Consider the following 15,611-nt stretch of genomic DNA (forward strand, 5'->3'; position numbering starts at 1 on the left):
CAGCCATTACCCAGGCTGACACTTGTGAGCAGAACACAAACAGAAAGGAAAACAAGGAAAGGAAAAGTCTCCATGTGGCATCACTCTATGCAAACAACCAGCTCCTGCTGCAGCTTCATGATGTCTTCATGCTGATCTGACTCTGGGCTGCCACTGAAGCAATCAGCCCTAACCTTCCTGCCCACCTCATCATGACGGGGACCAGGGAATCTGCCTGAATACTATTTTACAATTCTTTATTCAGGCTGCTTTTCATTTGGATCAATTACCTGAGCTGGCATACTGCTCAGCTCACCTGGGCACAGGAGAGCACGGTCAGCAGCAGCAGTAGCTTACACTGAGATTAGGTAAAATCTGTTGTCTTACAAGCTCCAACCTCACAGGGTACCAGTCTTAACCTGCTTCAACATATTCTCACATGCACCGTGACATAGCATGCAAAAAGTGTACCCAGTCTCAGAGATATTCAAATGCGTATGTCACATTGGAAACATATAAATCAGTGATCTGCCTCAACTTATTTGATTTATGCTTTAGTCTGTGAGATGCTTATGCGAGACATGAAATGAAGCTAGGACTTCGCTGACTCCTTATGAGAATGAGCATGTGTGAGGCAAACAGCTGGCAGACAAGTTATGACAACTCAAAAGACCTCCAAAATATAGTTGAGCAATTTTTAGAAACAATTTTGTTGCTGTTTTTATTTTCAAGAAGTATGTACACTTGGAGAAGAAAGCTGAGGGTTTTTTAGCCCCATTGATGTCTAAGTGACAATCTCCAAATGCAAATTTCAGCCCTGGGACAGCATTTAACCTGTAGCAGCAGAGCACTCTGACCCCTGGATAGGATTTCAACACTCTAGTCCCTTAACTTATATCTACATTCCAGAGGTGGAGGTTGGTTCAGAGAAATCCTGAGGATGGGAAGATGGCAGGAAGATTTATCACTTTATCATGTGGAATGGTGCTTAGTCCTTCTAGGAAGTTCAAGTCTCTTTGTAGTTAGCAGCTGGGCCAGTCCATTCATCAGCATCATAAATATGGTCAACGACATCACGAGCACATAGTGGCTAATGCTGCAAGGAAGAGACAGATAAAAGTAGTCAGAGAAAAAATGTATAAGCGCTACTTCTGGAAGGACACTACTATAGCAGCATTATCATGTGAAAACCCAAGAGTGACAAAATAAAATGGTGGGGACAACAGCACACACAATTGAGTGTATACCAAGTGAATAAGAGGTACTGGGTGTATTTTTCATTCAAATTGGTAATTCAACATATATGACTGAAACCAGACCAAAACTTCTGCTTGCTGTGTACTGATAATCCAGAATCTAGGGAGAACTTGCCATCACTCCATGGTGGGGAGACAGCTCAGCTATTTATGTCAGCTGAAGTGCAATTTTCTAGAGAAAACACTATTCCAGTGATGAGCAGCTTCAAGAAAAAACAAAACCAACCAACCAAAAAAACCCCACAAAATAACCACCACAACCCCACACATCACACTACTTTTTCACTCAACATCTCTAAAAAATTGTGGAACTCTCTACTGTGATAACACATGGTTTCAAAGAGGTTACACAAATTAGTTCAAGAGTGGATAATAAACACAACATGAAGATGCAGCTTCTGTGTTAGGAAGTCCTTAAGTCACTAACAATTAAAAGGACAACAAGCAGAGGGCTTGTTCTCCACTTGCTGATGTTCATTTATGTTGCAGATGGGCTATTTTGGGTCAGACTGAGATCTGTGTTCAATGCCTGAATCAAGCTGCTATTAATGTAAATCACTAGCTATTAATGTAAATCCCTAGCCATTAAGAAATCAGAATTCTTCCAAATCCAATGACATTTCAGGCTAGAGTTGCAGATGAAACACTGCTGCACCCATGTCCATCACACACCCAGTGCAGCTGTTTAGGCTTTTTGGTGGTGGGTTTCTTTTTTTGGTTGGTTGGTTTTCATATTTTTGTTTTGTTTGTTGTTTTTTTTTTCCTGAGACTACTGAAAATAGTACTGGCACTCTGATATGAGAGGTACCCATAGCTCCTAATACACCCACCCATCTCCACAACATCAAAGCAGATGGCTCTTTAGGACGAGTAGGGTAACTTCAGACCCAATGAAGTCTGAGTTTAGTCACAAAAAAGGATTGCAAGGAGCACTTGCAGGTTTAATTACCTGGAATTTCTGCCAGAGGACTCATTCAGTTTGAGAGTTTAGCCAGAGAAGAGCAGTAAAGCTCATAATGCCATTGCTATCAATCCTCACAACCCTGAGACTGTGACAACCCTGGTGCTAGCCTAGTGCAATTTAGCTCTGTGAAGTGGAGAAGCATCAGCTCTTAACAAAGCTGGGCTGCTAACCAATGTGAGAGGAAAAAAACGATCAAAAAAGTTCACTAATGAGCGGGAATTCTTCCACAGCCAGGACATCAGCAACCAAATGAGCTGGGGTCTGACCAAAGTGGATGGAGAACACTGAAAGGGACTCATGCTATAAGATTTTTCTGTTTCTTTTGAGTCTGCCTAACCTTGCCGCAAACACCTTGCTCAAAATACACAGCTTTAAGAAATCAGTTTCAAAAATCCACCAGCACAAATGGGCTCAGATCTCAACAAGTAAAATCCATCAAGAGCCTCCATCTCTGCAAACTCCCACCTGTACAGAGTGCAAATGAAGATACTCACTAATGTGAACAACTCAAGGTTTAAAATACCAGACAGGAGCAATCTCTCCTATGTGCCTTTCCTATAAGCATCCCCCCTCCTCCAGCTTTAACTAAGAAGAACAGGAGGCCTACAAGAGCCATACTACTGCTCTGCTTCTGCAGGGAACGTCAGATGACATAACAGCACAAAGTCAGGCACAAAGCAGACTTTCACATGGTCAGTGCACTCTGGACTTTGCAGCTCACAGCACATTTACGATAGCAAAGATAATACAATTCCGTCAAGAGCTGCCCTTGGAAGTCCACCTGGGTCTGTTACAGGCTCAGTTCCATGGGAGAGGACACGTTGCCAACTGAAAGTCAAACCCTCCTTGTGGTTATCTTCATGGCATAACATGTCCTTGGGAACTGCACAAGCACCACAGGCACAGAAGGTTGTGTGGCTCTTAAGAGAACAGCCACTCTGGTAAATAGCTGGATGGTTTAACATCTCACACATTACTGGTAATACTTGAACTTTCCTTCTCACCTGACACCAGAATTGTAGTTTTTCGCTTAAGTAGCAACACCACTTTCCTTCCAGCTTTCAAAGAAAGCTTGAATGAGAAATCTGAAAATCAGAAGCCAAAGATCCTGCCTCTATTCCTACAGACACCCTGAGACTGTCACCAGAGGATCAGTGACTTGCTGCCATCAGCATGGTCCTTCCACAGACAGGCATCAGGGTTCCTGTCCACCCCAAAAGGAGCTTTTCCAGATGTGGGTGCTAATCAGTTTCTCAAAGGAAAAAAGTCTCCACAAATTCTGCTTAGCTACCTGTCACTTGAAAGACTGGGTTCTCCATACTTGCGGAAAGAAGAGAGTGCTGCACACACTTCTCCCTTGCTATGGTGCAAAAGGCTGAATAGTTATGGTCCTTTATTAAAATATCAGATGTTTAGAGTAAAGAAATATATACATATATTATGCCATAGAGCACAATTAAAAACAATTTCAGTCTACTTGTCACATTACTGCAAACAGCCAGCATCTCTGGGGCCATCAGCAACTGGCACTGCAGTGCTGCAGGCAGCTCTGCTTGGTAAATTAGTTCTCAGGCTGGGGTAATGCTGTAATTAAACAAACAAAGCAAGACTCTTACATGTGTATGCCACAACAGCAGCAGCAAAATCTTGATCCCTATACCACACAGAACTGCGCCTTTGGCGGGATCTGTATCACAGTATCACAGTATCACAGTATGTTTGGGATTGGAAGGGACCTCAAAAGATCATCTAGTCCAATCCCCCTGCTGGAGCAGGAACACCTAGGTGAGGTCGCACAGGAATGTGTCCAGGTGGGCTTTGAATGTCTCCAGGGAAGGAGACTCCACAACCTCCCTGGGTAGCCTGTTCCAGTGCTCTGTTACCCTCACTGAGAAGAAGTTCTTTCTCAAATTTAAGTGGAACCTCTTGTGTTCCAGCTTGATCCCATTGCCCCATGTCCTATCATTGTTTGCCACTGAGAAGAGCCTGACTCCATCCTCATGGCACTCACCCTTTATATATTTATAAACATTAATAAGGTCACCCCTCAGTCTCCTCTTCTCCAAACTAAAGAGCCCCAGCTCCCTCAGCCTTTCTTCATAAGGGAGATGCTCCACTCCCTTAATCATCTTTGTTGTCCTACGCTGGACCCTCTCCAGCAGTTCCCTGTCCTTCTTGAACTGAGGGGCCCAGAACTGGACACAATATTCCAGATGGGGTCTCACCAGGGCGGAGTAGAGGGGAAGGAGAACCTCTCTCGATCTACTGACCACCCCCCTTGTAATACACCCAAGGATGCCATTGGCCTTCCTGGCCACAAGGGCACAGTGCTGGCTCATGGTCATCCTGTTGTCCACCAGGACCCCCAGGTCCCTTTCCCCTACACTGCTCTCTAATAGGTCATGCCCCAACCTATACTGGAACTTGGGATTGTTCCTGCCCAGATGCAGGACTCTACACTTTCCCTTGTTAAATTCCATCAGATTATCCCCCGCCCAACTCTCCAGCCTGTCCAGGTCCCGCTGGATGGCGGCACAGCCTTCTGGCGTGTCAGCCACTCCTCCCAGCTTAGTGTCATCAGCAAACTTGCTGATAGTACACTCAATTCCCTCGTCTAAATCATTAATGAATATATTGAATAATATTGGCCCCAGTACTGACCCCTGAGGCACTCCACTAGATACTGGCCTCCAACTGGACTCCGCACCATTGACCACCACTCTCTGGCTTCTCTCTTTAAGCCAGTTTGCAACCCACCTCACTACTCTATTGTCGAGACCACACCTCCTCAATTTAGCTGTGAGGATGCTGCGAGGGACTGTGTCAAAGGCTTTACTGAAGTCAAGGTAGACCACATCCACCGCTCTGCCATCATCCATCCACCTTGTTACATTCTCATAAAAGGCTATGAGGTTGGTCAAGCATGACTTACCCTTGGTAAAGCCATGCTGACTGCCCCTAATGACCCTCTTATCCCTGATGTGCCTTGAGATGGCACCAAGGATAAGCTGTTCCATTACTTTCCCAGGGACAGAGGTGAGGCTGACCGGTCTATAATTACCCGGGTCCTCCTTCTTGCCCTTTTTGAAGACTGGAGTGACATTTGCTTTCCTCCAATCCTCGGGCACCTCTCCCGTTTCCCAAGACTTGGCAAAAATGATGGATAGCGGTCTAGCAATGACTTCAGCCAGCTCCCTCAGCACCCGCGGATGCATCCCATCTGGACCCATGGATTTATGGACGTCCAGACTACTTAATTGTTCCCTAACCCAGTCCTCATCGACTAAAGCAAACTCCTCCATTAACCTGGCTTCATCCGGGGTCTCAGGGGTACAGGGTTCCCCAGGACATCCTCCAGCGGAGTAGACAGAGACAAAGGCGGCATTCAGCAATTCTGCCTTCTCTGTGTCTTCTGCCACCAGGGCACCCACCTCATTCATCAGTGGGCCTACATTGCCTCTGGTATTAGTTTTATCTGCTATGTATTTGAAAAAGTTCTTCTTGCTGTCCTTGACCCCTCTCGCCAGCTGTAATTCTAAGGAGGCCTTGGCTACCCTAGCTGCCTTCCTGCATCCTCTAACAGCAGCCTTATATTCCTCCCAAGTGGCCAGTCCCTGCTTCCATGACCTGTAAACTCGCCTCTTCTGCTTGAGCATACCCAACAGATCCCTATTCAACCACGCAGGCCTTCTGGCTCCCTTCCTCGACTTCCTACGTGTGGGGATGCTCTGATCCTGAGCATGGAAGAAGCAATCTCTGAATGCAATCCAGCTCTCTTGGGCCCCTTTTCCTTCAAGCAGTCTTGCCCATGGGGTTTCCCTCAGCAGTTGCTTGAAAAGGCCGAAATTAGCCCTGCCAAAGTCCAGGGTTGCAATTCTACTTGCTATTCTGTTCCTGCCACACGAGATGCTGAACTCCACCATCTCGTGGTCACTGCAACCCAGGCAGCCCTCAACCTTTACTGCTTCAACCAGACCCTCTTTGTTAGTGAGGATGAGATCCAGCAGTGCACCTCTCCTGGTCGGCTCCTCCACCATCTGCATGAGGAAGTTATCATCAATGCACTGGAGGAACCTCCTGGACTGTGGCTGGCTGGCTGAATGGTCCTTCCAGCAAACATCAGGGAAGTTAAAATCACCCACAACAACCAGGGCCTGTGACTGTGAGGCCACTCTCAGCTGCGCATAGAAGGCCTCATCAACTTCCTCAGTCTGATCTGGTGGCCTGTAATAGACACCTACAACAGTATCACCCCTGTAGTTACAGTGAAGTGTGTAATTCTCAAAACAAGCTTCCTCCATCAGAAGTCAAACCTGAGATAATACGGAAAAGGAGTAAGATTCTAGGCTCCAGGCAAGTGAGATCCATGTGGAGGAAAAAGACACATTAAACAGGTACAAGAGAACAGCACGCTGGGGCACAATGCAGCAATGCTTATAAATAATGAGGTGGGCAGTGACAGGTAATGGTAGAGGTAGCTGGTGTAAGGGATCACACATGATCTGAGGTATGGCAGCACCGTTCAATGTAAAGGCGAGTGCCTCGTGTATGGATCAATGTCAACAGACAAAGCTGGTCTAGGAAAATTTAGTGTCAGAGAGGAAGACACCTATTTTGGTGGCAAGGAACCAGAAGGAGAACGTACGAGGTACTACAATCTCCTGGCTTTGTTCGTGACAGTGTAGATCAATGAGAACTACTAATCAAAGACAAGAAGAATCAAAGATCAGTAAAAAATAAGTGGGGGTTGGACATAGAATCAATCTTGTTCCAGAACATGGCTTTCTCCCAAGACAGGCTAAATTCCTCAGATGGCAGACCTGATTAGAAGCTGGAAAGACAGGAAGATGGTGTAAGTTACCATAGCAACTAAAAAACTAGAAATAAACCAACTCGTGTAAGGACTTGGAAGGCCATTCTCCAGAAGAGTCTGAGGACCTTATTTCTACACCACATGCTGCTTTGAACTGTGGGATTGTTCCCAAGCACACACAGACATCCCAGATTTAGATTCTGAATTTTAAGACTACTGGATCTCTAGCCAGGATGCAGCCTGGCAAACTGGGGAGGTCCCAGTTGACTGGAAGTTGGCAAATGTGACACCCATCTGCAAGAAGTGCCAGAAGGAGGATCTGGGGAATTACAGACTTATGAGCCTGACCTTAGTGCCAGGGATGGTCTTGGAGCTCATCTTGAGTCCTGTCCAGTGGCCCAAACAAGACAAACAAGTAATCAAGCTCAGCCAGCATGGGTTTATGAAAGGCAGGTCCTGCCTGACCAACCTGATCTCCTCCTAGGACAAGGTGAATGAGGGAAAAGCTGTGGATGTTGTGTATTTAGACTTCAGTAAAGCCTATGACACCATATCCCACAGCATTCTCCTGGAGAAGCTGCAGCTCATGGCCTGGATGGGTGAACTCTGTGATGGATAGAGAACTGGCTGGATGGCCAGGTCCAAAGAGTTGTGGTGAATGGAGCCAAATCCAGTTGGTGGCCGGTCATGAGTGGTGTTCCCCAGGGCTCAGTATTGGGGCCAGTTCTGTTGAATATCTTTACAATTATCTGGATGAAGACATCAAGTGCACCCTTAGTAAGTTTGCAGATGACACCAGGTTGGGTGGGAATGTTGATCTGCTGGAGGATAGGAAGGCCATACAAAGGGATCTGGACCAGCTAGATTGTTGGGCTGAGGCCAGTTGTATGAGGTTTAACAAGGCCAAGTGCCGGCTCCTGCACTTGGGTCACAATAACCCCAGGCAGCGCTACAGGCTCAGGGAAGAGTGGCTGGAAAGCTGCCTGGCAGAAAGGGGTCTGGGGGTGTTGATTGACAGCTGGCTGAACATGAGCCAGCAGTGTCCCCAGGTGGCCAAAAAGGCCAAGAGCATCCTGGTGTGCATCAGGAATAGTGTTGCCAGCAGCACTAGAGAAGTGATTGTCCCACTGCACTCCACACTGATGAGGCGCCACCTCCAATCCTGTGTTCAGTTTTGGGCTCCTCTCAGAGAGAAAGACATTGAGGTGCTGGAGATTGTTCAGAGGAGAGCGACACAGCTCGTGAAGGGTCTGAAGCACAAGTCTGATGAGGAGCAACTGAGGGAACTGGGGCTGTTTAGCCTGGAGAAAAGGAGGCTGAGGGGAGACCTGATCACTCTCTACAACTGTCTGAAAGCAGGTTGTAGCATGGAGGGGGTTGGTCTCTTCTCCCAAGTAGCAAGTGATAAGACAAGAGGAAATGGCTTCAAGTTGCACCAGGGGAGGTTTAAGTTGGATATTAGGAAAAATTTCTTCACATAAATGGCTGTAAAGCACTGGAACAGGCTGCCTAGGGAAGTGGTTGAGTCACCATCCCTGGAGGTATTTAAAAGATGTAGAAATGAGGTTCTTAGGGACATGGTTTAGTGCCAGAGTTAGGTTATGGTTGGACCCAATGATCCTGAGCATCTCTTCAAATCCAAATGATTCTATGATTCTAAAAAAACAGTTTTCTGTGGTGTATCTATGTCCCCTAAACTTTGAAACTGCAGAGGAACATTCAGTATTTTATATCTTTATTTTCTAATAACTGTTGTAAAAACAGGGAGCAAGTAGTACAGTATCTCTCTGTATAGAACTATATAATACTGTCATATAAAGAAGCTTTAGGATTTATCTTACTTATCTGAATATAGCGCTATTTACCAATTACATGTACTGTAAAGCTATAGTAGGTTTAATGGCTATATCTCCCAGTCTGTAGAAATGTATGGAGACATATAAACATACCTTTTAAGCCACAGAGAAATTCTTTTGGTGACAAAGAAGCCAAAAAACTAACTATTCCACTTGTCTGTTATTCAAAAATAAAAGAATCTGTCAGAACAAACTTCTCATGATCATGTACTACACACTGTAGCCTCAAAAGTACTAGGAAAACTGCATTATTGTTTTTATGGAATGTAATGGTGTATTCACCTAGGGCATATAATGCAGTTTAGGGTGACCTCAACATATACAGGTAGAAGATAAGTTTAGCAGACCTCAGAAGCTTGCGTAAGCCACTGCTTTGATTTCTGCATTCACTGCAAGATTTTTATCCCATTGATATATGAAAATAATGAAAAGCACTCTCTGAAAAACAAGTTCACATTGATTCTGGCATCACCATTAAGGAAAGGACCTTTAAAACTTTCTAAGAAGCCATAAATATTTACTGTAATTGATAATTTACTGAGAGGAGGGAATCAATGGTGCATTGATAATTTCCTGAATGCGGTAATGTGGGACTGTATGTTGGATCTGTTGTTTCTCAGCATTTCATTAATAATCTGGAAGAGTGTGAAAAGTAGAAATCTCTTTACATTCAATGACAATACTTAAGTGGTATGGTGAATTCAACCAGGAGAATAAAGACATCACATTAAGCCAGATACGAGCCACGGTTAAATGACATGTAATATCATTAAGGCATGATAGAAGGAGATGTAAAATTCAGGAGTTAGGGGTGAAATGAATAAAAATGGTAATATGTCAGTTTAGTAAACAAGCCCTACTTCCAAATAATGAAAAAGATCCACTAGGAAACTAAACATCACCATAAAAAAGCAGTGAAGGTTATCTTTTCATCACAACAGATTTAAAACTATCTCTTACATGTGAAGCTTCTAAGCACTGGTATTAGAAAACCCAAGTACTACCTAATGAGGATTTCCTACTGAACTTGCACATTCTTACTAAAAGAGAGGACACAAAAATTCTGAAGCATGGTAATTAGAAAATCCATTGAATGCTATCACCACAAAAAAGGAGGAGTATGGAAACATATGTCAGCAGCTTTGCAAATACAGCACATATACCACTGGACTCAGGCAGACTTTAGAGGAATGAATCTTCACCAGGCAGTTAAATTGTTGATTTTCCACCTGTGATTTCAATGATGTGGTAACTAATAATGTACAGTGAACCCTGATACTTGCACATGTAAACACACACACTCTTCCTACCAGGGCCACTAAAACAAAAACAACAACAAATAAATAAAAATATGAGAGCAGTTGTCCCTAAGGGTGCTCCAGGTGCTCCTACCTCTTTGTTCCAAGAAATCCTACACAAGTCTGGTTGAGATACAAACAGTTGGGAAAAAAAAAAGAACCATCATTTCCTCAACTGACTCAACCTTCCCAGGAAAATTTTGGAAACACCTAAAATGTCAGCTGAGAGGGGATATTTTCAGACCTTGCTGTCAAAGCAACAACAGGCAGCACTGCAATGGGAATGCCACAGAGCTATCACTGCAGTTGTAACAGGAGGACAGGAAAGAGCCATGTTCGTATTTCCCTCCCACTGGTTTTGGGAATTGCCCAAGACCCCATGAAGCTCATCTTCTCTTTCAGGAATAAACAAACGAACAAATCTGCTGTTGCCTGCTGATTTTGCCAAGCTTGAGAATCACACATTAAATATCTTCTCAGGGAGAAAGTTCAGATGCCAAATTACTGCTCACGCTAGCTAAAAGAAGGACCACTTCAGTTTTGCACCTACGGTTTCACCTCTTTCCTCATGCAACCTAGTAATTTTTATCCTATGTGCATATACACACACATATAAAACATATAGAGACTACAATAAAGTAATGTAGGTGGGAAAGTCAAGCACTCAAAAGTGAAGTAATGACAAATTTAAGGCTGTTTGACCACTATGCATTATGACATTAAAAATTAATCACAAGTTAGTCTTTTAAAAGGACTTTTTCAGTACTTTCTTCAGTGCTCAAAACACACATGGAGAGGCAGAATTATGGATGGGTGTAATGAGCTCCCCTAAACTCTTTGAGATAAGGCAACCTTCCAGCTGAAACGGATCCAACAGTCTATCACCATTGTGAATCTCTATGCTATGAAGACCGTATATCAGAAGTTTTTGAGTACTTAGCAAGCAAAAATGTAAATTGTTACAAGTCCCAATTAGAAAGCTTATTGCCCAGCAGAACTGAGTTTTTCTGAGGTCTTTAATATCCTTATCAATCTGCATAGGAATTACAACCAAAGGATGAGGCCATTTGATTTACCATAAACTGACGATAGCAAGGAAGCATGATGGTTAAAGCATCATTTCCACTAGTTGATCTAGCTGTATGCCCTCCCATCAGGAACCTCCAAAGGTAGCTCAAGCAGGAATTTGAACCTTCAAATAAAACAGGCAGAATACGTGTGCATGCATGTGTCCAAGCATGCATCAGCCAGAGGGAACACTTGGGCTCAGCAAAGCATGGAGTGAAAGTAGACTAAACAGAATATTAACAATGGGTCACTATTCAACTTCTGTTTAAATAACAGTGTCAAGTGACCAGATTGGCTGGATTATTAACAACACATTCCCTACAAAGCTTATTGCAGCATATTATCTATTTCCACAACTCAGGGAAGGTAAATCTGAAATGTGTATTCCTTGTATTTGTTATTTCTGGACTATTTACAAAGAAGACTGCGCAGTTGAAAACCTGCCCCATGATGTATACTGTGAAGGCTAATATGACTCATAATGCAAAACAAATGAGCTCATTTTAGCTGTGATTTCTATTTTTAAACGCTACAGATTTACTCTTCCCCACGCAGGGGGAGGATAAATGCATGGCATTGGGAGCCACCGACATATTTGCACAAGGTTCATTAATTCACAGGGGACTGTATATGGAGGCTTAACGAGATTCAAGACAACTCTTTTGATAAATTGTTATTTTAACAGTGATTACAACGAATTAAAATGCAAAACAGTAATTAAGATTTTTTTTTTTTTCTGTAATTACTTCTCTTTAGAAATCAAACAAATCCTACAAACTGTATTTCTTGCCATGCTAGATTCATTACTTAGTCCATGTTGCTCTGGAACAGATTTTGAGACAAATTTTTGCTCCATATATACATATATGTATAAATGTGTGCACACATGCATGTGCATGCACTTTAAGTACAGGGACCATCACTGAAGCATTTGATTAGGGAGAGTAATTGAAAAAAATTACACAAGTTCTGAGTAGATAAACAACAATATTAACCTATGAGCCTTTTAAAAATGCAATGAAGGCAAAAATAAATACTGTACCTTGTTCCAATATCCAGCCAGCTTCCATAATCTTTAACCAAAAAGAAAAAATGCTAGGAAATAAAACAACTTTGATTAGTACATCAACATTGCATGATTTGAAACACACAATTTAAAACCCTGTCTTCAGGCTGTTTACTCCAAGTTTCTAATTATTCAAGTACAACAAGGGCAAGACCTTTCTAGGAATGCTCATTTGGACCAAAGCAAAGAATAGTCTATAAGCCAGAAATAGATGTGGCATGGTATCAAACACAAACAGCTAAAGATGGACTAGGTTTTGTCAAGCTGGGCTTGCAAGAAACAGAAGACGACCGGCAGTTTTTCAATAAGAAAAGCCAAATCACCTTATTGTTTGAAAAAAGAGAGAGATCCCAAATAACATCTGGTGCCAAAGAGAAGGCTGCATATTGTTTCCATGGAATTCTGACACAAATTTCTTTGGGCAACTCTGATAGTTCCCCACCTGTAAAATGGGAATAATTTTGGGAGAATACAGCACTTGCCAGTTAGTGAATCTCCAAAATTCTAGCTGGTGGTCACATCAATTCAAGACCACAAATCAGTTCTCTAAATTTCTTTCTTTTTTCCCCTGCTAACTTTCTTAATATACACACAGCTCCTGCATATCAAAACTCTTTGGTAACATTTTGTTTTGTACACCAAGTACGTATTTGCTAATTGTTTTAAAACAGTTAAACCAAAATAGGAGAATAAGTGAAATATAAGATCTGGATATACTGGGGCTTGCTACACACCAGTACAAGCCTGCACTCTTCTTTTGGTCTAGTTAGACTGATTTCATTAATGAAATGCTATGAGCATGATTTACTGGTATTTTAATCCTTTTCCTGTGGAAGTGATCAAAATCAGGTTAGTCACACAGATTTATTTGAAACCACACAAAACTATACCTTCTCCATTTCCCACTCTACAGACAAATTGGTCACTGTTCAGTTTTTTTCTCACTGGTTTTCCTATAAGGTGGAATCCACAGATCACACTGTACAAGGAAATCACACCAGGAACGCCCACTCCAATGGGGATGAAACTAAGCCAGCCCAAATGAAGCGAGAACACCAGCTCTACCTGCCGCTTTGGAAAGGCTCCTGTTCACCTTGTGATACCCAGCAGCACCACTTGCTGGGTTGAAGACAGTTTGAGGGGCCAATGAAAATGTACTTTTTATCTGTAAAATTTATGTTCAGCTTTGGACTGTTCTAGCTAGCTTGGTTTGTGGATGCAAGCTTTCTGAAGACAGCATTTTCTAATGGCTAACTACAAAGGGCACGGAGTCTGTTTTCAGATGTTGCTGAACTCCTGGATTCTGACAATTCTAATGGAGCTGGTGGGTAACTGTCCTGGTTTTGTTAAAAAACAAGTTTTTCTTTTAGTGAATTTTGCCTGTCAGCTGAAGCCTTCATATTAGCTGCATTTTCCTGGAGAACCAGACACATGTTTTGGTAAACCTAGCAATGGAATGGAAACTTATTGATAAGCACACAAGAGGGGCAACCAGAAACCCGTGACCAAGAAACTGACCAACTGTGCATAACATTCCATTCACGTGAATACTTCATATAAAAGTGTGAGATCATGAGGATCTTGTCCCTTTTTCCCTTCTGCTTATGGCCAACATTAGGAGAGGACCTTGCTAGTTGTTCCTGTGAACTGAGGCCTAGTGACAGACTGAATCCAGCTCCCATTGGCTGCAGAGTCCAATCCAGGACTTCGGGTGCTGGCTCTGCAGTTGCTGAGACTTTTCAAGATCGGTTTTGTATATTTTGTATTATTTTCTCTATTCTTATTAGTAGCATTAGTAAAACATCTTTAATTTTTCCAACTCTCTTCTCTCTGTCCTTCTTTCTCTCCCGATCGCCTGTCCTGAGTGGGAAGGGGGGAGAGGGAGGGGCAAAAGGGGGAAGTGGGGGAGAGAGGAGGTTAACAATACATCTGCCAGGGTTTGATTGTCACCCCACAATCTAAATGCTCAACAGTAACACATTTCTCCTTTTCCTCTTTGTCAAGGGAAGGTGAAGTGAGTAAAAGGTTCAAAACTCCTGAAAAATTAACTAAACCCTGCACAGAGCTAAACACAATATTCTTATTCAAATTCTTCCTAACAAGTTGATTGAAAAAGCACATGAAAAACTCAAAATGATCTTATTACTACATTTTTGTCCCTTATTATTATGAGAACATTGTTTCTTCAGAAGCATGCATTACATGAAATTCAAAGAGCAGTGATTGGAGGAGTTTTATCTCTAAATTATGCTAGGATTTCAATCCAATTCACTGTCCTAGTTACAAAAAGTTTGAAGTCTGAAACAAATTAAGATCTCAATAGATGGAGTTAGGAGAGCCCTCTGCTTCTTGATCTTATTGAAGAGAATGTGTAACAATGACTTACCAAAGCCATAATGTCTGAAATCACAAGAACAATGAGGAAAAGGCTGCAAAGAAAAACAAATCAAAACACCTGACCATCAACATTTATCCATAGCCACAGATGTTACAAAGCTTATTAAACCCCCCATAAATAAATTAAAATAAGATATGATTTCTTGCACTTGCCTTTCAATCACTCAGATACGTTTCAATTTATTAGAGAACAGTTAAAATATATGGCTAGAAGACCTAGCACTTGTAAGCCCACCCTGCTTGAAAAAGACATTTCACATCAATGGAGTTTCAATTTTGCAACAGAGAAACCTAATGGAGAACAAGAGCATCTTACAAACAGCGTCTGCCCATTGCTGATGCAGGGAATCTATGTGCTGCTTAGGCCAAATAGAGCTGATTTAGATATTTCAAGATGGACTCAAGAATAAGCAAAGCTGTTTGGCACAGGCAGACACGAGGCTTGATCTGATGGGTCCTGTCCTGACAACCACCCTGGTAGGCAGGTTGGGGGCTGCTAAAGGAGGTGCTTGCCCAGATTCCAGATCTCTGGGTGCCCCATAAGCTGCTCTGGAAACACCCAGCATTTTGGTGGTATGTTTCCAAACCCCTGGGCCCCTCTGTCAAGTGGCGAGTTACTTCTGGAAAGTAGGCTGCAGCCAGTAAAAGGAACCAGAAGGGAGCACACAGAGCTATTTTTTCCCCCATTAACCTAATCTTCTTTTCATTAAACTATGTAAATCTTAGATTACATGAAAGCAATTGCTATAACTGGTTAAAACTAGTTGCTAAGTTAATGACACTGAAGCAATGTTGCAAACAGCCCACCCATTAACAGAGAAGTCTTTAACTAGAATACACTTAATTTATCAGTATTTCCATCATAAATTCATGAAGCTTTTTTGGAAATGCTGCAGCATTACATGAGCATGTAC

The 15,611-nt window shown here is 42.7% G+C and overlaps 1 protein-coding gene across 4 annotated transcripts in view; it reads right to left on the reverse strand.

Annotated features, from left to right (window-relative positions):
* Positions 1–673: 673 nt before the first annotated feature.
* Positions 674–15,611, reverse strand: part of PIGN (phosphatidylinositol glycan anchor biosynthesis class N) — a 108,421-nt gene continuing 93,483 nt past the window's right edge. For all 4 annotated transcript variants that reach the window (XM_065830877.2, XM_071804512.1, XM_071804514.1 and 1 more), the window contains 3 exons: positions 14,687–14,729; positions 12,277–12,329; positions 674–1,075 (listed from right to left, as the gene is read on the reverse strand). In XM_065830877.2, the coding sequence (XP_065686949.1) occupies positions 952–1,075; positions 12,277–12,329; positions 14,687–14,729 (220 nt within the window). In that variant the 3' untranslated portion in view covers positions 674–951. The remainder of the gene's footprint in view (positions 1,076–12,276; positions 12,330–14,686; positions 14,730–15,611) is intronic.

This window comes from Patagioenas fasciata, chromosome 2 (assembly GCF_037038585.1).
Source record: "Patagioenas fasciata isolate bPatFas1 chromosome 2, bPatFas1.hap1, whole genome shotgun sequence".
Lineage (NCBI taxonomy): Eukaryota > Metazoa > Chordata > Aves > Columbiformes > Columbidae > Patagioenas > Patagioenas fasciata.